This window comes from Leptosomus discolor, chromosome 1 (assembly GCF_034619465.1).
Source record: "Leptosomus discolor isolate bLepDis1 chromosome 1, bLepDis1.hap2, whole genome shotgun sequence".
In the NCBI taxonomy this organism is placed as follows: Eukaryota; Metazoa; Chordata; class Aves; order Leptosomiformes; family Leptosomidae; genus Leptosomus; species Leptosomus discolor.
This window is the reverse complement of record NC_141391.1, coordinates 47,007,434-47,030,578: the sequence shown is the minus strand read 5'-3', so window position 1 is coordinate 47,030,578 and position 23,145 is coordinate 47,007,434. Positions and strand designations below refer to the sequence as shown.

At 35.4% G+C, this 23,145-nt stretch overlaps 1 protein-coding gene across 3 annotated transcripts in view; it reads left to right on the top strand.

The window, feature by feature from the left end:
- Window positions 1-23,145, top strand: part of MYCBP2 (MYC binding protein 2) — a 204,668-nt gene that overhangs the window by 44,750 nt on the left and 136,773 nt on the right. For all 3 annotated transcript variants that reach the window (XM_086476678.1, XM_086476666.1, XM_086476671.1), the window contains exons 5-17: window positions 172-368; window positions 592-834; window positions 1,101-1,172; window positions 4,119-4,215; window positions 7,876-7,949; window positions 9,141-9,279; window positions 10,092-10,168; window positions 11,745-11,949; window positions 14,581-14,745; window positions 15,432-15,590; window positions 16,183-16,387; window positions 17,102-17,247; window positions 19,280-19,381. In XM_086476678.1, the coding sequence (XP_086332804.1) occupies window positions 172-368; window positions 592-834; window positions 1,101-1,172; window positions 4,119-4,215; window positions 7,876-7,949; window positions 9,141-9,279; window positions 10,092-10,168; window positions 11,745-11,949; window positions 14,581-14,745; window positions 15,432-15,590; window positions 16,183-16,387; window positions 17,102-17,247; window positions 19,280-19,381 (1,881 nt within the window). The remainder of the gene's footprint in view (window positions 1-171; window positions 369-591; window positions 835-1,100; window positions 1,173-4,118; window positions 4,216-7,875; window positions 7,950-9,140; window positions 9,280-10,091; window positions 10,169-11,744; window positions 11,950-14,580; window positions 14,746-15,431; window positions 15,591-16,182; window positions 16,388-17,101; window positions 17,248-19,279; window positions 19,382-23,145) is intronic.

The window sequence follows — 23,145 nt, the reverse complement described above, 5'->3', positions numbered from 1 at the left end:
TTTCAGGCCTATTTAAATGGGATACTTTCTTTTCTGACAGGAAATCAGGCTAAACTTAATGGCTGAGGAAAGATGTATCATGTATATTTTAAGTTTATTTTCCCATTGATTGGCAAATTGCTTGGTATGATTTTGTGACTTGTCTGTGTTATTGCTGTGTTTTATTTGCAGAATCCCTGTTTCAGCTTCTTCTGGAGATAACTGTCCGTAGCACGGGAATGAATGACAGTACAGGACAGTCCTTGACAGCACTTTCCTGCGCTTGCCTCTTCAGTTTGGTAGCTGCTTGGGGAGAGACAGGAAGAACATTGCAAGCAATCTCTGCTATCCTCACCAATAATGGCAGCCATGCTTGTCAGACTATTCAGGTCTTGCACTAAAACTTGTCTGTATCTGGGAATTTATGTGAATCGTGTATATGAGTTCTGAGAAGATATATTGTGTAAAATTAGTTAACTTTTTTCTCCTCGCTATTTTTGAGTCAAGAGTAGGTATTTCTTTGTCTCTCTTGAGTTCGAGATAGAACAGAAGATACAACTTCTAAAAAATATTAATGTTTTTCACTCACTCACTATTTCTTTTACTGTTTAGGTGCCAACCATTTTAAACTCTCTTCAGCGGAGTGTGCAGGCAGTTCTGGTGGGCAAAATCCAAATCCAGGACTGGTTCAGTAATGGGATAAAGAAGGCAGCCTTGATGCACAAATGGCCATTGAAAGAAATATCTGTAGATGAAGATGACCAGTGCCTACTTCAGAGTGATGGTTTCTTTCTCTATCTCTTATGTAAAGATGGACTTTACAAAATCGGCTCTGGATATAGTGGGACAGTGAGGGTAATGTGATTTCTTCTTGTCTGATGAATGATAGTTAAAATACTAACTTAACTTTTATGATGTCCTGTTTCCATTGAAAATCTTTTGTGGCTTACTTTTACAGTTTGTCTCAATTTTTCTGATTATTTCTGTGAGAATTTTACAGCATTTTCTTACAATTTTCACTTCTCAATATGGTTGAAGATATTGTTATGTAGATGATAAATGATTAAGTGTAAAATTTCAGTCTGGTACTTGTTAAATGATTGGAGTTTTTTGCTTTTCAGGGCCATATATACAATTCTACATCCCGCATCAAAAACAGAAAGGAAAAAAAGTCTTGGTTAGGCTATGCTCAGGTAGGTGAATATTTAAAACATAAAATGTGCACCCCACCCCTCATCGCTCATGAGTAATTTAAGTAGACCTTGGCTTAGAGTAAGCTTACGTGGATATTCTATTGTTCCTTTGGCTTTAGTTATAAAACTAATTTTTTTGGTACTGATTTAAATGGTGGAAGATGAGGAACATCTGACATATAGAAAGGGATAATGAAAAGTGTAATTGATTTGTAACTGTAAAGACTTTCTCAAAACATGCTGGTTTAACATGTAAATTTATGAATTGTACAGTCAATTGATATGTGCTTCTTGAAGTTAGTAGATGTAAAAATGTGCTGTTGCAACAAAATAGTGTAAAAATACTTGAAATACCTATTTATGAAAAGAAATTGATTTTAAAACATTTGCAGTAAAATAAGGAAGCGCTGTTTTTGGGGAATGATTGAGGATGTGTAAACCGTAAGTAGAGATAATTGTTGACGTTACCACTGCAGAGTTAACTATATTTAGATGTTTTGGGGTTTTAGAGTTAGTTGGTTACTGGAATATCAACTACATTTTCTTAGATCTTTGCCGTTCATTATAAAATTAGTGGTGTTTTTTTAGAATCCTGTTATTACCACCGAGTGCACTCTCTCAAAAAAAAAAAAACCCAAACAAACAAAAAACCCAACACAAACCCAAACCAGACAAAAAAAAAAACATAACAAACTGAAAATTAAATTTCAGAGAACAATGAATTTACTTAATTTTTTAACTACTAAGCAATTTTTGCTGTATATTTACTATTAACTGAGTGATGTCATTGACCCAGTGTGAAATTGAGTGTACTCCTTGCCATGCATTTGAAGTGAAATTGTTCATTACAAATATATATTCTATTATTAGTTATACATATATATATATATATACATGAAATCTGGTTTTGTTTAGTATTAGAACAGATCACCAAAAGATATACTGGTGCAGTACAAATGTGTGTGGATGCATTCATTCAGGAGCCTGTTTTATCAGTTTGGAAAGGAATAGGATCCATACAGTTTCACTGTATAGAGTTACACATTCAGACATTCTGTACATATCTATAGTTGATACTCTTCTTTGAGTGCTTGTGCACGTGTATGCACTCACACATTGACTATACCCAAAGTCACTGTTAGTTGGAAAAATGTGACTCTGGGACTATATTTGTAGGAAGATGTGCAAGTTGTACTCACTGCTAAGTATGTGTATGTAAAAGAGGTAAGATGTGCCTTCAGTGTCATTTGCCTTCAGGTGCTTGGTTAAAGTCAGCTCAAATTCAAGCGCTGTTTCTTGCTTCATCATGTCAGTTATTTTAGACTGAACCTTTTCTATCTACTTTAATGCTCTTTACTTATTTTTGCTAGTTTGTGTGGGTTTGTTTTTCCTCATTTCACAGAGATTGATTTATCCAGGAAAATTCAAGTAGTTTAGATAGAAGGAAAAGGCGTGGTTAGATTTTTCTTTTGTTGTTAGATGATTGTAAGTAGGGTCTCTGACTCTTTGGTAGATGAAGATATTCTGAGGTTAAGCCTTAGTGACCTCCCTGTGAAATGCATCCATTCTTAGATGTGTAGAATCCCAACCTAGGGCTGATCACGCTTCAAACAAATGCAAGCCATTGTCCTATCTCCTGCTACGACGCTGCTGTTTTCAGAATCAATACTTAGTCATTATTCGTATTGGCCTCTGCAGCTCTCCTGTAGGTGAGTACTGCTTTGCTTGGCCTCAGTCACCTGGAATGGGTATGTTCATAGTGCCCTTAAGTAATCTTTTTTTCTTTCCTGTAGCTGCTTTTATAGCAGAAGTGCTAAGTGTAAATTCTCCAACTATGTTTCTGCCTTGCTCCCTCAAAATCCTTGAAGGGTTCGAATTGTGCGGTCAAAAAAGATATAAGAGCAAAGTTGCCATATTGCCTTTCTTATGGATCTGTGCACATTATGCAAACATGGGGGCTTACGCAACCTATCTAGTTTAAGCTAAAACAAAACTTACTGGACTGTACTTGTTTAAAAGTGCACTCAAAGTTATAGGTATAAACAATAAAACTCAAATGTGAGATTCAGGTAGGCAGATCTTTTTACTGAGAAACCTTCTAAACTGGTGACTGAATCAAACCTTTAAAAAAATATATGCATGTGAACAGAGAGAAGATACTATATTGGTATACCAAAGGAGACATCTTGATGTGTGTTGTTGACCAGAATAGGTAATTTTGGGGAAATGAAGGTATTCTGCATGTGGAGAAATAGAAGAAGGAAGTCATTAGTCCTGAATATCTCCTTTCCCCTAGGTCTGGGTAGGAGTTGGGAGGTCAGCAGTATAAGAACTCATTGTATGGAACCTTGTGTTATGGCTGCTGTCACCAGCATAACCTTATACTTTGCCGAAGTTTCTTTGATGAAGAGCTCAGAAAGAATAAATACATGGATTTTTGTTAGCGTGGGAGTCAAAGTAGTTAAATAACATTTTTGAAAAATTCTCTAGTTTTTAATGCACATATTAATATTCATTAATGATCACTCATCTATATAGGGCAATACATGTGTCTTCTTCCTGGAATTTCTATGAATCTTTTGTTTATTTGGAAAGTGGGGACCAGAGCATTGGTTTTTGTTGTGGCTTTTCACTGTGATTGTATAAACGTATGAAGAACAGAATTACTATTCGTGGCTTCAAAAGCTGTACAGGAGCTTCAGCATGCTGATCTACAGCATGTAGAAAGTGTGGAGGAAGGGGGTCAAATACCTGCTTTTTATTGCAGAGTTTGATTGGTGAAAAAAGTTTATCAAAATAGAGCAAATTTGATGTTAAAAGTAAAGGTTTCCAAATTTTTTAAACAATACCTAAAATAATGATTGTATTTTTTTTCGTTTTGGACAGTATCCTTTGATGTATTTAAGAATATTTTCATACCAATATATATATTCTTACTCTTACCAGGGTTATTTATTATATAGAGATGCGAATAATCACAGTATGACAGCCATAAGAATAAACCCTGAAACTTTGGAACAAGATGGTACAGTTGCTTTGCCAGGTAAGAACCTCCAGATCTGAGAAGGTGGTTATAGTTTACTGTTTACATGCTATGTATTTTCAGGTGAGCAGAAGAGAAATTGAGACATGTTGAGATCACAGAGAGACTAGGTTTTATGACTTTGGTTTGCCACATTAGACCAGCTGCAGTATTTCGTTCTTACTACAAGTACTGGAAGAGTATTGCAACATTTTAGAATCTATGGTCATCTTAATTTAAAGAGTCCAAGAGCTTAACTTCCTTCTTAAATAATTTTTTTTTCTTCCTTCTTTGAACTTTGAGCATTTGGCTCAGATACGACTTTTGTTTCCAGTATCTCTTACATGTAGGTAGTTAAAAACTATGACCAAACCCATTTGTTTTTTAGTATAGATAGAAATGTATGCAAAAAACCAAAGGAAGCTAATGAACACTGATGGACCATGCTTCTGATGTTTAGAAAATGGGAATGTTCCTGGAACATGCTTTAATGGCCTCCTGATGAAACATATCTGTTCTTAGCCACTCATGTAAACAGTAGAAGGGCACAAGAAATATCTTTTGATCAAACAATGACAGGCTTATTCTATAGATCAGAAGAAAGATTTTGTATTGCATCCTGACATAAATAAGAAGATGCTGACTAAAAATCTCAGAAAAAATCTCTAGGCTTTTTGTATTCCAAACACAAACAGTAATTTTTGAAACAAAGTATGAATGTAGAATCTAGTCTATGCAACTTTCTGCAAGTCTTTAAAATGTGAATGTCTGTTTAAGCTGCTTGGTCTTTGTGGGGCTGTATGAGAAATTTGAGGGAGAGCACATTCAATGACCCGACAAATTGCCTTGTAGCATTGTTTTTCCACTTTCTTCGCTCAAGGCAGCTTCTTCAACCAGTAGGATCCTTTGAGGTCCTTAATTATGTTACCATCGGTAAACAAATCAGTGTTTCATGCAAGTCTTGAGAGACACTTGAGCACATTCAAAGTCTACACCTCTGAGCTGTTAGCTTTCTTCTGCAAATCTCAGTGACAAGTGTCATTCTGCAAGACAACCTTGTGTTTATTCTATGAAAAGGCACAAATTAAACAAGAGTATGCCTTCTGAGCAAAAATGTATTAAATCTTCCAGTGCAAAAGCAAATGTAACTGTGGGAATACCTGTTCAGAAATCCCTCAAACTATTTCACACAATTAAATTTTGTATGGTTTGTGATGTCAAAATAGATGCTAGATGTTCTTCATAACGCCTGTCCTTTGTGTTTCAGCCCTTGAACTTTGCTGCTTTACTTTCTGCACTTGTACAGGTTTATCTCAGTCTTATATTGTGAGCAGATATGGCCTTGTTCTCTTGGCTAGGACAAATTCAAAGGGGTCCACTTCTGGTTATTTCCTTTTCCCATTAGAAGGAACAAAATTAAGATGGGGGCGGGTATGTGACCTATCCTGAGGAAAACTGAGTAGATAGGTACATAATAAATAGTAGTGGCTGCCCAGCTGTAATCTTAATAATGACTTGCAGCATGTTGTCATTCTAAAAAATCATACCGGATAGAAGTAGAGGGCAGCGACCTTGCTAACAGCTGAACGCTGATGCGACTCCAACTATTTCCTCCTACTTGGTATGGTATTCAGACATGGCTCTGTCTGGAGTTCAGCTCTTTCAAGTGGCTGGGTTGGTGATAATGCATTTAAATAAGATATTCATATTTATTCATACAGGGATGCTTAGGAGATTAGGAATTCGTTAGGAGAAGTGATTAGGAGTTGATCCTAGCTAGAAGTCATGTGACCTTAGAAAACTCGGTGAACTATGGAACATTATCTTCTCCCTTCTCAGACAGTAGCTAGCTTCTGGAAACCATAAACTTCTATTTCAGAGGGCAGCCTTTCTGCTTTGATAGATGATCTAGCAACTCTGACAGTGTCTCTGGAACTACCAGACTGTGCATCAACATTCTTGGATCTAATGCCTTTGCCAAGCTTTATACACTGTCGTTGAGCTGTAGATCTGTCTTCTCAATGATGTTATCTAATCAAGGGCTAATTTTTAGGAAGTCTTCTGAAGAATATATATTAAAAAAAAAAAGCATCCCTGTTACAGATTTTCTCTATGAACACACCTACCAACAATGTGAACAACCCCCAAAAATATTTACTGGAAGGCTTGCCTCTTCTTGAAATGTCTCAAGTAATAGGCCAAACAGTGTAATATGGACCTACTGGTGTCCAGAATATCCTGTGTTCTTGACTGTTGTGCTTACATGGGTGTGTATTTTCAGCCATTCAAGGGATCTTAATACTTACCAACTTCCTATAACCTTTCAGAAATGTCACTTAGATTATTTTTGGAACTTCAGGTTACTGACAACTGTTTTGTTTTATCCCTGATACCACTTTGCAGCATAGAGTAACGTGAACTGACTTTGGTCGTCAAATCTGAGATTGTTTTTGAGAGAGCAATGTTTCAAACTTCAGTGTATCTGCCATTCTTCATCCTGCTTTCTGCTAATCCTCTTTGTGATTCATACCTGTGTGCGCTCTAAGGGGGAGCTGCCTACTTTAGGTCTGTTACTTCAAGATGTGAAAATTAGAGAAGGCCACCTAATGCATGTTCTGTTCTTGGTGAAATACTGTATTGGACTCGTCAGTATAGCAGGAAAAAGTAAACAAGTTTATGGGTTTGAATACTGTGGGGTTTTTTTCAGCTGTGTTATTTTTAATAAACACTCCAGCGAGCTAGCAAAAAATAGCAAACTTGCTGGGTATGCCGGAAGAACACTATGTGTGCTTCATTTAGCATTGTATTTGTTAGATAAAGTAACTGGTACTGGATCTTTGTTCAGGTTATGAAGCAGATATTTAGAGTGTAAAGTAGCTGTCCTGTAGTCTTTTTGGAAAAGGTCTCTCCTTACAAGCCATATAATACCAATCTTTTTGTTAGTAGCTGCATTGGCAGAGCAGGAAGGGAAAAAGAGGTGATGTAGGGACATAATTTTAAACTTGTACAGAAAGTGGTCTTTTTCTTTTTTTCCTCTAGTGTGGGCAGAATTCTTTCCCTACCTTTTTTTCTTGAAAACAGCTGGCCTGTTTTCAGTAAGTCTGTGATGCACTCAAGAATATGCTTTATAGTTTTCCAAAACCCCTAGATTTTCAGTTAATAGTTTGGTGAAATTTATGAACAATGGAAAAATGACTTGAATAATGAGAAGTTTGATTCTATTTAATTTATTACTGTAGGTTTTATATGCTGGAAGAAACTTTTCTGTAAAGATAACAGCCCTTTTTAAAAAAGAAAAAAAAAAAAGAATAAAAAGAGGCTTTGGGGAAGGAGAAAGGCTAACACGCCCAGAAGATTAGAATTTAGTTGTGTTACAATAGTTTAAATGCCCCTCACAGATGAATACTAACTGCTTTTGCAGTTAAATGTTGGGGTACCCCCTTACATTTCATACAACGAAAAGTGCTTTTATAACTCTTTAAGGGACAAAAGAATATTACATGCTTTTGGTGAGAGAGGAGATCCTAGCATAAAATAACATGTTATCAGAACAATGTCATCTCTGTTTAGACAAACTAGAGCTCCCATAGTCTGATTGTAGTGAGAATGAATTAGACAGCAGAGAACAGTGTGTGTATGTATGTTAATATAAACTAATGCAATGCACTTCATCTTTCACAGACTGTCATACTGAAGGGCAGAATATCCTTTTCACTGATGGAGAATATATTAATCAAATAGCAGCATCCAGAGATGTAAGTGTCACATGTGATGAGTAAACTATTTTTCCCTCAACTGAATTGTTTTATTTTACAGTATTATAATTTCCTTTTTGCTTAATGTTTGGCTTTTTCTTCTCTAATACAACTAAGGAAGAAATCCATGTAACTAGAGATTATGGGAAACTGTCATATTTGTGCACAATGGAGCAGTACTTTCCTGGTTTTCCATACAATTTGTATTTGTGTGATGGATTTTTCAGATTTTTTTGATTTTTAAGATAAGTTTTTTTCTTAAAACTTTGTTGTTCTTTCTGAGGAAAAAAACCTTATACATGGAATAATGGCTTTTTAACATGTTACTCTACAGGGTCTCTGTGGGCTAAGCTTCTTAGAGCTTAATTATAATTTTTTTTCTAATTTAATTTCTTGTAATTGCTTTGGTACTTGTTGGGGAATTTCAGCTAGATTCGATAAAGAGGTATGAAAGATAATACATTCGAGTAGATTTTTATATGAAAATTGTCTATTGGCTGAAGTTGTGGAACCCCAAATAAGTGATGTTATTAAGACCAAAACAGTTCTAGCTGCTCTGTGGTTTGTTTGGCAGTTAGTACATTCTTAGCTCTGGACTGGTCACTGGTTTTTGATGTTGAGAAAGCTGTAGAACAGGGATGGGGCAGAGATGGGGTGAAACGAGGTTGACAAGAGATGCCAGACATGCAATGTCAAGAAAACCAGGATTAATCCATTTCCATGCTAATGGAACACCTTTTTTTAACACGACCAGATGAAGATACTTCATCTGCACTTGCAAACAGAAACCTGTTTTAGCTACTCTTAAAAGCAGTCATTATTAAACAGCAGAATTTTTGCTTCTGAATCAGGAGAAATTAAGGGCTTAAAAGATAAATGTAGATAGTCATAAAAGCAACATTTTGAAAGTGGGATTCAGAGTTAATTATTTCTGTAGCAAGTCACTATTTTCATAGTGTTCATAGTGTTTTTATAGAATTCAGTATATGTTTAAGGTCTGTCAGATGTTTTATCTTCAGCTCATCCTGTTTGGCACTCTCTTCTTTACTCCTCTATAATAAATGTTACTTTATCAATGTGTCCTCTGATAATTTACTCTGAAATAGTATTATACCAATGCACTTAGGCCATGAAAAGTAAATGAAATGCATTAATTATACAGTATAAAGTCAGGGGTTTTATTTATTGCAGGATGGCTTTGTGGTGCGAATATTTGCAACAAGTACTGAGCCAGTACTGCAACAAGAACTGCAGCTTAAGCTTGCAAGAAAATGCTTACATGCCTGTGGCATCTCATTGTTTGATCTGGAGAAAGACTTGCACATTATCAGTAAGTCCTCTTTGAAGGTTAATAACAAGCCTAGTAATTCAAATAATAAAACAGGAACACTGCCCTTCTCTTTGTTTGCTTTTATTATGTGCAGGAAGGTATAGCTCCATAAGGTATAGCTCCATTATAAACACACGGAGAAGTGAAAGGGGTTTGAAACTACTTAAGTGTTATTTGACTCATGGTAATCCATCCACTTATTTTGAACCACCTTTCCCGTAGCACTATCCATGGTTTTCCAGTGTTTTCCTATAGTTGTATAATAAAGATATAATTGTTTGAAAGCTTGGACTTCGTAATAGTGCACATGTGACATGGAGTTAGGCTATTAGAACTCTTGCTGTGGGTCAAAATTAACAAAATCTAAAAGGACTGCTGGCCAGATTAATGGAAAAGAAATGCATTGAAAGAAACTAAATGTGTGGAAAACACTTTTGCATCAGAATTTAAGATGTGAAATTGTTGGTGTCTGTGAAGGTATTTTGGAGAAATATCACTTGGTCTTTGCTTTTGGGTTTCTTTGTTCTGTTAGGGGACTGCTTTTAGCCCTATCACAACAAAAGGTTATTTGGCTACGTGGTCCTTTTGTCTGATCAAGTGCAGTTGCTCTTATGCTAGTGCTTTTTTCCCCTTTGAACAACTCTGCCAGGTCTAGCCCAGTAAGCCTCCTTTGTGGCACCAGAACTTTGTTTCACTTGTAGCTTTCTTAGAACTTTTGTTATCACAAACTCTCATGGCAGACTGAGGTCCATAAACTGGTCTGTGAAACTGCCTGGTCAAACAGTTCGGTTAACACAATCTTACTCACACAGGTACAGGTTTTGATGAGGAATCAGCTGTCCTTGGTGCTGGAAGAGAGTTTGCACTTATGAAAACTGCTAGTGGAAAGGTACTGAAAATGTTCTGTAGCAAATAACAAATTGCATCAATATATGTCTATATTTTTTTTAATTTAATCATTATTTTCTACGTTTAACCATTATTTTCCTTTTTGCCTTTTTAGTATGTTAGAATGAACTTATATGACTGTATTTAAATACATTTTCAGATCCCATTTTAAAGGGAAAAAGGCAAATGCTTGTTTGAAAACATGAGTGAATGGTGTTGGAAATCTGTGGCTTGAATTTATAGGAATTTCTACAGTCATTCTTACTTAGAGATAGTGTGGATATTTGTTTTAGATTTGGGGGACAAAAATACTTTTTGTCTACAAATGATATATTAGCACATTTTCAAAATTTTTTGCCTGATAACTTTCCATAAACAGTCTGACCATAGTAATTTATTTAAATCCAAGCTTGTTTTTTCTGATGCTTCAGAGAATTATTGGCTTCCCCTATGCAAAGTTTCGAACTGATTTCGTTCAGCCTGTTCTTTTTTATTCAATGTGTTGGTTCTGCTCAGTGGAGACTGTTTTTCAGAGGCATTTGCATGTTCATTGAAATTTAAAAATAATTTAGCTTACTGTCAGTATGATTTTTTTACATTATTTAATGTGTTTCTATTTTGGTTTTGGAAACTACTGTTATTTTACTTGTATAAGCATAGTTCTTTGTTTTCCTGTGTTCAGAATTGTGTTGCTTCATTGGAATGAAGGCCTTGCTCTGCTGCTATCAAAACAGTGAGCTTGGTGATGATGTTCATAAGTAAACTAACTTTTTTCCTAATGAAATTTAATAGTACAAAACAAAATTTGATCAAACAAGTCTTCAGACATTAGAGAAGACAGCTTAATTTGACCTTCAGAATAACAAATGCCTCTTCAGTATAAAATTAACAAATTTCCTAGTTTTGATCTCTGAAGTTGTATGTTTGTGTATGAATTACACTTTGTAAGACAATCAAAGATGGCTTTAGGTGCCCACATAGATTTAACACCCATTTTATAGTACTGTTGAGTAGCATGGTTCCAGAGGAAACCTCCTAGTCCATGTCAGTAGTTTTGTGTTTGTTCATGTGAAATATTTTATTCTATGTTATTGTTTATGTACTCAGTGGTCTCTGTGCATTTACTGAAAATAAATTTTAAAAATTTGTTGAAGCATATTAAAATTTGTAGTAATTTGGTATTTTTAATTATTTTTATTGTTATAATACCATCTTGACTTTATGCAGACCACACATTTCTCTTAAGTGTTTTAAATGCCTAGTTTCCTCTGAGTAGTTTCTTCTGAACAGTTCTTTCTTGTGTGTTCAACTCATCTAGCCAAACAATTATATATGAAAACTAACTCTGTGGCACAACAGAAAGCACATTTCAAAACAAGCAGAGCCTAATCAGAATGTTTCCCCCATTAAGTCAAAATTAATGGGTTTAGGATAGAGATATTGAAGTGGTGTAAACAATGTCAGGAAAAGTTCTGTATGATTTGAAATGACAGGATTTAAAAACAACACAACTTTAAAAATGTAGCAAGTTTAAAGTGCTGTGGCATAACTGAAAGAGATAAACTGTTTTCTCCTAGATTTATTATACTGGCAAATATCAGAGCCTGGGAATCAAACAAGGTGGTCCTTCAGCAGGAAAATGGGTTGAGCTCCCAATTACAAAGTCTCCAAAGATTATTCAGTTCTCCGTTGGACATGATGGCTCACATGCCTTACTTGTTGCTGAGGATGGAAGCATATTCTTCACAGGTTCTGCTAGTAAAGGAGAGGATGGCGAATCAAGTATGTATTATGCTTGCTTGACCAGTGGTTGATAGAAGCCTATTATGCACCTTTTAATTTGAAAAGAAGAGTTTTAACATTTTCCAAGAACATGTAAGCATGCCATTGGGTTTGAGTTTTACACCAGCTACAGGTCCTGACAACTAGTGCCACCGCCTCTCCCAGCTAGAGATGTTGATATCAGTTTTACCACAGTTTGGATTGTGTGGTGGGAGTGCTGCTTTAGAGTTGTTCTGAGAAAAGACAATCATAAGTTTGGTCAAGAGTCTGTGCTTTCTGCCTGGGACTTGTCTGAAAAACTGAAGAGCCAAACTTTTGCCCCTGCAGTGTTGTTGTAGAGAGCTTTGGAAGTGGGTATTTTGCCAGCTAATGCCGCTTCGTAATGGGGAGGTACATTGATTAGAAATTGTAGAAGCACAGTCTTCTTGATCAGCAGAAGGCTTCAGACGTTAGAGAAGGCAGCTTAATTTGATCTTCAGACTAATAAATGCCTTTTCAATATAAAATTAACAAATTTCCTAGTTTTGATCTCTAAAGCTGTGTGTTTAGGTTAAAATATGCTTTATAAGACTATGAAAGATGGCTTTAGGTGCACTAAAGCTGTGATCTGCTGTGATATTAAATTAGATACTTCATTGTAGGAAACGTTGTTCTGTTACGTCATGTTAGATTAATAAAAGAAAAAAGCCCAGTAAAGTATGTGTTTTAGAGAATACCTAGCTCTTGAGAATCTTAAAGCTGATAAATTTTTGAGTTATCATTGATGTGTACATTTTAATAGGATAGTCTAATGTACATTTCATAGGTAGCATTTTCATATAGCATTGAAGCCTAACTCAAGCTCAAATTAATCTCTCAATAATGTTCTGTTTTAATAGTGTAGTTTGATGTTGCTATTAAAATTAATATATTTTTCACAAAGCACGTTTGTGCAAAAGTTTGATCTGCTAGCCATAGAATTTAAACACAGATTTAATAAGACTGAAATTTTTGTGCTTCAGTGCAGTCAGAAATACAATAAATAACACTCAAATGTTGGTATAAAATTCAAGTCTTTAGATGGTTAGAATGTAAAAGTTGATTTAAAATATAATTTAAAACTAGATTTAAAATCTTGATAAACAGCAGCACTAGAGTCCAGCTTTGTCTCAGTCAACTGTGTAGGAGTTTTACCTTTCAAGAAAATTGTTAACAAAAACTCAGTGGGCTGCATATGTGAGGTATGGCATAGCTCATGCAGAAACAAAACATATTTAAATTTTTGTCCCTGTGAAAGATTAACTACACTGGCAGTATTCCCCAAGAATGTGTGGATTTTCCCATGTAATGTAACTAAAATGCAGGCAAGAACATATTTTAAGGTGTGGTAATGCATAGGGAGTGGATTTTTGAATGTGTTCAGGGGAAAGGAAATTAATAGTAGTACTCCTGTGTGTAGAGGTCTTTGGATAACAAACTTGGTATGTGCTATAGTAACTTTGTAGGGTCTTCTTAAATGCAAATCTACTGAAAACTGTGTGGGACAAAATCATGCTACTTTCTCTAGCAAATGTAGAGTAAATTTAAGAGATTAAAACAAAAAGATTTCAGGAAATACATGTAAAAGCACAAATTTCAAGATTTCTTCATGCAGTTATTGGGAAATTATCCAAAATACAATTAAACTGATTCTTTTTGCTGTATATTTAATTCATCTACAATTTCAGGTGAAACAGAATTTTGGCACTTTGAAGTAAGTTGCTGTCACTGCTTTTGTTTAAACTAGCAAAATTTAGGTGAGAAGATTTAGTGCTTACTAGATCTTCTTACTGAAGAATCTGCTTAAGGACCTGATAAAGGTCTTTCTGAGTTCTTTTAAAAGTTCAAGTCTCTTCTGACTCATCTGGTCCTCTTTTTCACTCTAATTTGGCTCAGAATGGATATAGACAAGTTTTAATTTTTTTCCCCCCTGATTTTTGTTAAACCTGGGCAGGGAGACTGGGTTTCTGTCAGTAGGGGGGGGGGTGTGTGTTCTTTGTAGAAAGTTGATAATTGTCAGAAAATGAAAGTAGCTGGTCTTTGAGTTGGGTGAAAATTCACAGCCAGTAATGGTAGCTGTTAGTTGTTTTATCCAGTCTTTAGCTATGTTGTTACTGTTTCCTTTGAGGCCAGATTGCAAACAATGATTCTGGAGTGGGGTTTTTTTTAGTACTTTTTCTTTTGTATTTCTTCTTGTGAGAATCTGTTGTGACTCAAAGGTTTTCTAAACATCGTTTTAAGAAATAGAGAAGTTAGTGAACTCACTGTGCATATTTTGTGATATATATTCTTCTTAGATGACAGTGAGGATGGTTTTTGCTGTGAGCTGCTTTATAGAGTTCATAAAGTTAGTTCAATATGTACATGAAAGAAAAACTTCAGTCATTTCTGAAAGATACCTATCTAATCATGACTTTGCTTGCCATTGAGTTTTTTGAGAGAAACCAGCGTAATCCAATAAAAATTAGACCAGGCAATTATACAGATGGATTTTTTTTAAATTTTTTTTTTGAGGAACAGTCTGAAAACTAACCCCTAATTGTAAAACAAATGTTACTGTGCTTTTGAAGGTTTTTTGGTAAAATGACTTGCAATTTATTTATTTATTTAAAGCTAAAAGCAGACGGCAGTCAAAACCATATAAGCCTAAAAAAATTATTAAAATGGAAGGAAAGATTGTCATATCTACAGCATGCAATAATGGAAGCAGTTCTGTAATTTCCAAAGATGGAGAACTCTACATGTTTGGAAAAGATGCCATTTACTCTGATAGTACAAGTAAGTTAATATTTGTCTTCTAAGTGTTTTCGCGACTAGAGTGATTGAAATTAGTCTGGTAGTTTTTAGCTTGTGGAAATGATGTTTGTGTGTTTCTTACACTCCTAGTAGATTTCTGAATTTCTGCGATTCAGCCAAATATGACAGAAGGATAGAAAGAGAAGACAGTTTCCTTCTGTATAAATATATAGCAGCACTGGTGACAAATACCTGAATGAATGCTTCTGCTAAGGAGAAAAAAAAAAAATTATTGTATTAATCTGACACTAGAAGGCCACACAGGGAAAAGTCACGGAAAGGCTGCAGAAAACCAAGCCTTATCGTTTCTCTGCTCACAAGACATCCTGTTTTGAATTTGCAGGTGATCCAGTACATATCAATTTAAATAAAATATTTAAAAAACCCCTTCCAATGCCATTATCTCTCCTTTAGAATTGTTTTTCAGAACAAGTGATTTGCATCAGGGTTTGGTTTGGTTTTGGTTTTTGTTTCTTTGAGGACAAATGGCCTAGGCCTAATTCTACTTCTGCTTCTTATTCTAGCACTTGTTTTTTATATCAGCTGATTTTCTCCCTTGCCGATAATTTAAGAGTTGTCAATATCCACTAGCAATTTTATTATATTGCTGAAGTTTCCTTCTCAGACAGAGAGTGAAATTTACCACTCAATTGTTTTATATCTTACAGGTTTAGTAACGGACTTGAAAGGCCATTTTGTGACTCAAGTAGCCATGGGCAAAGCTCACACATGTGTGTTAATGAAGAATGGAGAAGTTTGGACATTTGGGGTAAATAATAAAGGACAGTGTGGACGAGACACAGGTTCCATGAGCCAGGGAGGAAAAGGTGAGGGACCTAGATTTTTTCTTTTGTTTTGTGTGCTGGAAAATATCACAAGTGAAAACGTAGCTAAACATTTTACTGTAAAGTATAATACCGATACTAAAGCTTAAGTATATGCAATGTATTTTTAAAAAAGCAGGTATGGATGCTTTCACTTCAACTGTCAGGTATTTTCTACCTTTCCTTGTTTGCATTCAGTCTTGAGACTGTTGTTTGCCTGAACAGGATAAGAATGCAAGTCTGCGTCTTTCTCCGTGCAACTGAACATTTCCATTACTCCTAAATATAGGTATGAAAAATCATACCTATTCACCTTTGCTGGATTGGAATATTTTATACGTGACAAGTAAATGATGTGTTATTTGTATACTGAATATAAATGTTTCGTTTCTCTTTTAGTTGTGAAACCTAGCTATATACCCCAGCCTATGCTCAAAGAGGTTTCAAAAGTGTCATTGTGCTGGCTTAGCATGCAAATCAGGCCTTACCTAGTCATTCCTTTTAAAATCTGGTCTGTGAGTGTTCTTCAGAGCTTCTTCACTAGCCACTGTTGGCCTCAGAAAACAGATGTTTCTTGTTTCAATATCTTAATTAGGTTTTGGAGTTGAGAACATGGCAACAGCAATGGATGAAGACCTAGAAGAGGAGCTGGATGAAAAAGATGAGAAGTCCATGATGTGTCCTCCAGGCATGCATAAATGGAAGCTGGAGCAGTGTATGGTGTGCACTGTATGCGGAGATTGCACAGGCTATGGAGCTAGCTGTGTTAGCAGTGGGCGTCCTGACAGAGTACCTGGAGGGTAAGCAAACCTGTGGAAATATACTTGCTGTAGTATGTTGAATGGCTGAAGCATGTGTTGAATGTGAACTGAGTTGGTGTGTTCTTAAACTTCAGTTTAAGGTAACATTATATCTAAAAAGAGCCTGTGCTTTTAAAATCAGAAGTAAGTTAAATTTTTTGTAAATAGCTTGTAATGGTTGCAGGTGATTTAGTTTTAAATGTATTGTTTTACATTTCTTTAGCATACAGTTCTTTACTAGAAGCTGTTGAATATAAACACTAATATAATCTATCTCTTGATGGAGCTGCTGGCTTTGGGATACCCTTTCTTTGTCCTATGGTGGAAGTTTTTTTATCTTCCTGTTCCAGTTGCTGTTATCTGTTATTTCAGGGTTGAACTGCATAAAGGACCACTGCTTTACGTATTGCCATTACAATTCCTCCAGCGTTGCGTGTGCTCCTTGTTTCCTTGTTCATGTTTTCTTGTGGTGTATATTTAATTAAATGAAGAAAAGTTGATGCTGAGAAGTCAGTTCATGTATGTATGGTCAGTATATGCTACCTGGCACCATGCAACAGCAGCTAGGATTTAAACTAGCTATACTTCCTGTTTATCTCAGGAAAAATTACATGTCCACAGATAGAACAAACTAATAATGTATGTTTTAATTACCAAGGCATCAGTAATACATGAAAATAAAAGATAGTGATAAAGCAACTTTGTTTGCTGCAGAATCTGTGGCTGTGGCTCAGGTGAGTCGGGCTGCGCTGTATGTGGCTGCTGCAAGGCATGTGCTAGAGAACTGGATGGCCAGGAAGCAAGGCAAAGAGGAATCCTTGATGCTGTAAAAGAGATGATACCTTTAGATCTCTTGCTGGGTAAGTGATATGAAATTAGCAAGATGGCTTTTAATTTTCTTCCTTACTGCACTTTTTTCCTCAGTGCATCTATTTACACTCCTTAATAAACTCAATCCCACTGCAGAATTTTGAAACTCAAACTGGAATAACAGGTTTGTTTAGAAATAGTTCAGTTAGTATTTTGATTCTTCTGGATGATACAGCTTTGTATCTTAAGTAAAGGACTTCTTTCTTTCCGGTCAAATTACTGAACTTTTAGACTTCAGGCAGTTTTAGTATAATACTGTTAAAATGGATAAAATGTTGCTTATCAGGCAGATTTATTTTCTGGTCATATAGCAAAGTGGGATCATTCTGGTAAGTGAAATATTTTAAACTTGGCCTTACTATAGACAATAGACACGTGTGCCGTTTTGACCTGTGCGGTTATGAGACTAATGCTGATACTACAAAGTTGTTATTGTCCTTTTTTGATAGCCTAAAAATTTTTCTGTAATCTTTTTATCAGTTTTTTACAGTCACATAAAAGGTGGGCAATACTGTTTTTTGAAATCTTTTCCTTTTAGAAATTTTCAGAGAGAAAAAGCTGAAAAGCTGCCAGGAATGTGGAAATCACTTTTTAAAAAAAACCAAAACACTTTCTCTGCTCCACCTCCCCCCCCCGCCGCCTCCCCCCCAAATACTCACCTTAGGGGAGAAAATACCAACTCCTATAATTATTGGAAAATAAGTTTGGGATCTTGCCTTGTAAGATCTGTTATCACAGTATTTTTAATATTTTATTCTCTGTGTTTACAACTGGGCAATTACGATCAGACTTTCCTTCCTTACTTTTTTTTGTATTTAGATTTACATAGAGCCCTTAATCCTGCCTGGATATATGGACATAGTATCTGATATAGAAAAGAACTGTAAAATAGTCAGATGTGTGACTTAAAATATTTATACATCTTGCCAATTTATCGGCGGGGGGGGGGGGGGCGGGGGCGGGGGCAGGGGTGGGGTAGTAATCATAGAAAACTATATGCTGTACTCTGAGCGTTGGATTTTTTTTCCCCAAGCAAAAGTTAAATAGAAACTATTTATACAGAGGTGGTTCTCTTGGTAAGTTAACCCTAAGGACCCCAGATAACCTCACTGTGCAGACCTGACACTTCCATTTCAAAATATTTCTAAATATAATTTCCATGTGTATGGCTGTCACAGAAGTAGGTTTATACTGATTGTGAATGTGGCAATAGCAGCTCTGCTTCACAGCTCTATTCTCATGCATGACCAGGGAGGAGTTACGGTTTTTGCACTAACCTCTGCTTTGCTAACTCCTCTCCTAGCAGGATAGACAGCAGCTCTTGGTCCTGTGTTGGGCTTGGCCTAGTTTAAGGTGAGGGTGTTGACCACATTTGCCTGCAGAAAAGTGGCAGTGCTTCCAGGTGGAGTTTTTAATATTGGGGACAAGGTATATTTTTTTATGTTGTTGCAACTTGCTGAAAAAACGTTGGAAAAAGTTAGTGCTCATAGTAGTTTTATTGTTGTGTTCACTCAAGTCATGTTTTCTGGTTAAAAAAGTACTTATCAGTTTGTTTCAAATTCCTCTTCAATTAGCTAGTTTGGTAAATAAGTCAGATTTACATACAGGTGTATACATGCATTAAAGTAATTGCATAATTCTCATTAAGCACAGAGCATATAGTGGTAAAGCATTCTTAAACTAAAAAAAAAATCTGATCTATTTAAAACGGTTTTAAAATACAAGCAATTTTTTGCTTATTTTAATAATAATCTTTTCTGAAACTTTTTGGGTAAAAATTGAGATAACCATGGCAACACATAACTAAATATCTGAAATTGTGGCAGATCCATGAAAACCAGGAAATTCAGAGATAAGGCCTAAAACTCTTCTCCAAATTTACTCAACTTCTTTATTTCTAAATGTTGTCAGAGCCATGTAAAGAGCTTCAGTTTGCATTTCTTTAACTTCTTCTAAGATTTATTACCACCGTAACAGTTTTTAAAGAGAGTTTTACATATCTTATTTTCTTAATCTATGTAGCTGTCCCTGTTCCTGGAGTTAACATTGAAGAACATCTTCAGTTAAGGCAGGAAGAAAAGCGGCAACGTGTAAATAGGAGACATAGATTGGAAGAAGGAAGAGGTAAGTGACTTTCTTATAGATGAGAGGCTTGAATAGTTTAAGCAAAATTCTTAGTCTGTTTTCTAAGAACAGGAATTAATTAGTTTTGTGCCAGTGAGCTAATACAGTAAACGAACAAAAATTGGAACCTAAATAGCTAGCTTATGTTACTTAGCATGCTTTTGGAAAATTGTGGAAAAATCTGTAGGTTTAACGATGTCTGTTCATAAGAATCAGAACTTTAATGGTGAAGAGTAGCATTTTATATCACTTTCATATAGTCAATTTTCATTTTTTGTTGTTTCCTAGTTGAATAATAGTTTTTTAAAATGTAGATGTTAAAACATTTTTTATATTAAGAGTTTATATGCCTTTTTATATAAGGAGTTGAAATGACTGCAAGCCTGTTCAGTGCTAGTTATCTGTAATATGTATTATATAATTATTATTATTATAAAATATTGAATTTCTGTTGTGTAATAGTAAGCAGTATTTCTTGATTTATAAAATTAACTTTTCTATATTTGAATAGCATGAAAAAATTGACTGAATTAAAAACTAAAACACTACATCATTTAAAAATTTTCTTGCCTTGTGTACTATTCATTTACCTCAAGAATTATTTTTTATTTTCCAAACAAACAATACGTACCTTAACAGATTTTCAGTACTCTTCTTGTTTTAAAATACTTCGGTGTCTTAATCTGGTAAATAAAGTTGAGAGATTCAGACTGATATAAATCATAATATTTTAGTGAAGCATGATGATGTGGTTGGTGAGATTATTGCGTGTTGAGAAGAGGAACAGCTTTATTGGATCGTTATGTTCTTCAAGTTCCAGCTGCATTAGTAAATACTATTTTGATTCTCCTTTTAGGATTAGATACTGGTTTTACTCAGATACAAAGTGCTCATGGTGATCAAGCTTAGTTCCTAGACTCCATGCCAGTGAACCTTGTGGGGCAAATTGTGTCATTATTTCAATTGCATGTAAAAAATTACTAGTCTAACCACAAATAAGGAGCAACAAGGAAAAGAAAGCTTATAGTTTCCTATGCGTGTGAAAAAGGATGGAATATTTCTTTTTCTTTGAATCTTTGTGGTCACTTTTAGCTGTGAGGTGGAGTGGCGAAGCCTTTTTTTTTCCTTTGTCTAGTTCATATTGGAGCTGCATTGCATACTGCTGGCAAATATTAGGTACAGCTAACAATCGTTTTTTCTTAAAATTTCACTGAATGCCTGGATATACTGAAAGCTGCTGCTGTTCAGCCCAGAAAGGTAGTGATGACAGAGCTGGGAGGTAAATTTCAGTGAAAAAACAGGCAGCAGAGAAACATTTCAGTTTGCTTCCATTTCTGTTGTTAGAGGTAGGACCAGAGTAGCTTCTGTCTTCTGCCTCTTAAAAAATAAATAGAGAAAGAAAAGAAAAATTATTTGGATCTGACAGTGTCTCAGGTGATCAATATTTGGAATGTGTTGTTATTGTTAGTTTCATAGGTCTATGCGGACTGTAGCTAAAAAGGTATTGCTGGCCAGCTTGTTGCACGTATCCATGTTATATTCCCTATCAAAAAGAACATTGAAATTCTGTACCTGTGTGGCTACTGGAGGTAGTGGGTATTCCTTGCTGGAAGTGTTGGAGATTAGTCTCCTGTTTCAGTTCAGAATGACTTATGTGATGAAGCTGGGAGTAGTGTTTCACAAATACTTGTGATTTACATAATCAGGTATGAAAATGTGATTTGATAATCAATCTTGATTTACATAACCAGATGAAGAAGTGTGAGCTTCATTGCTTTTCCATCCAAATGCTGCGGTTTTCCATGAGTTGATGGAAAGAATAGCACCATTCTTGAGAACTCTTATGTTGTTGCTCTTTTCATGAGAGAGACCAAGAACATTTACATAATCCACTAGATTTTTGTTTTGCTGTGCAAAATGTTTTGCAACCTGAAAAAAATTAAGTTACCCTAATGTTAAAAAGAATAGACAGACTACTTAGTTTTCCCCAAAAGTTATAGTATTTGGTGCATATGTAACTGAAGAAATCCTGGCTAATCAAATAGCTGTTTAGAGATCCAAAGTAAGGTTTCAACATTTCCCTTCTCTGAAAACATTTAGTCAGTGAAAGGTCAGATTAGCTGTTAGGGTCTTCCCTTCAGGCACACAGTGTTTTGTTTGTCAAGATTATGATTTCTGGGTCGTAGTGTGTTAATGTGTGTCTTTTGTTCTTTCGTGCCAGATCAGTAAGAAACAAAGAATGTGTAGTTTTTGATAGTCAAGAACGGGATCCATCACTGAATGTTGCTCATCACTCTTTAGTTACAATTGGTGAACTCTATTCAGTACAAATGCTTTCAGTAGATCTAGAATGTCTTATAAACACGAGGACTATGAAAGCTTTTTAAGTAAATACAGGAATATTTCATTCCTAAAACGAGCAACCAACCAAAACAAAACAAAAAATCACAAAGAAACCTCTCACTCATTTACTCACTGAATGTGTTGAAATAGGAGTAAAGTTTAGGACAGAGGTGTAAGAGCACAAGTATGTGGAAGTATACTGGCTTCCACACTGCAGGTTTTTAAGTGGTCTAATTATTTGTGCTTCTTTACAAGGCTCCAAATTTAGTTCTGTTACAGTGACTTCTGATTTAAAAATATGTTCCTGTGGTCCACTTGAATTAAGGGAGAAAGTGATGGTTATGTCTACAGACAGATATGCCAATCATTTAACTCCTTCACGAGGTCAGTTGTGGTCCCTTGTATGAAAGAAGATAAGTATGCCTGTCTTTATTTGCATTTTTCTTCATACAAATATGAAGTATGAATTTCGATATTCTGGGAAGAAGGAGTTGGCATTAATAGCTACAGTATCAATGACCTAGTTAAATGTTACTGTATTTTCAATCAAGAGCAGTTAACTCAGCTCTCAAACATCTTCAAAGTCATAGTAGCCTGTTACTGTTGTAAGGGACCTGTATATATGCTGTTTAGCAGCACCATGCTGAGCGGTGAGTAACTTCAGACGTTTTTGGTGCTTATGTGGAATATTTCTGTGGTTTTTATCTTGGAATGAGTCACAGCAGATTGGATAATGCTTGTTGTAATAGAATTATGTAATAGAATAGAATGACAGATTAGATCCTTAAAATTAACAGTGTAAAAAAAGTGTTTCAGTTTGGGGTAATAAATCTATTATTTCAAAAAAACTTAAGGGTTTCTTAATATTGGTAATATTACTTTGCTCTTTTCAGTGCAACAAATACGTACAGTGTGTTCAGGTGACCAGGTTTGCTGCTCTTCTGTGGCAGTGGTTGAGCTACTTCACTCAGCTGCTTCTTTCTGCTTCTAGTTCAGTGGCTGTGACAAGAGCAGTAAAGAGGGCTCAAAATCAGTTCCATATTTTTGAGTCTGCTATATGACCTTTTGAGAAACAAAGCCAGCTGTGTTCATCACAGCTTCTATGCTAAATCATAATACTTCAAGTAATTATTGATGGATGTTTCTCACCTTTTCACTGTCACTGTGGTTCTGGTGAGAAGTGAAGGAACTGATATACCACGTGAGGAAATGTTTGCTGTTTCTCAAGCTGGTTTAGGGCTTGATGGGAGTCATGGGAGGTGAGTGTAGAATAGTTGCATTTTATTGTTTTCTGTGGAAATGAGGGAGCTTTGTATGTTAGAATGTTCAGAATGTGGTCAGATTATTTTTCCTTTCCTATGAAACACCAATTTATTTAGTCTTGGGAGCATTAAATTGTGCCTTAATGGATTACAGAAATC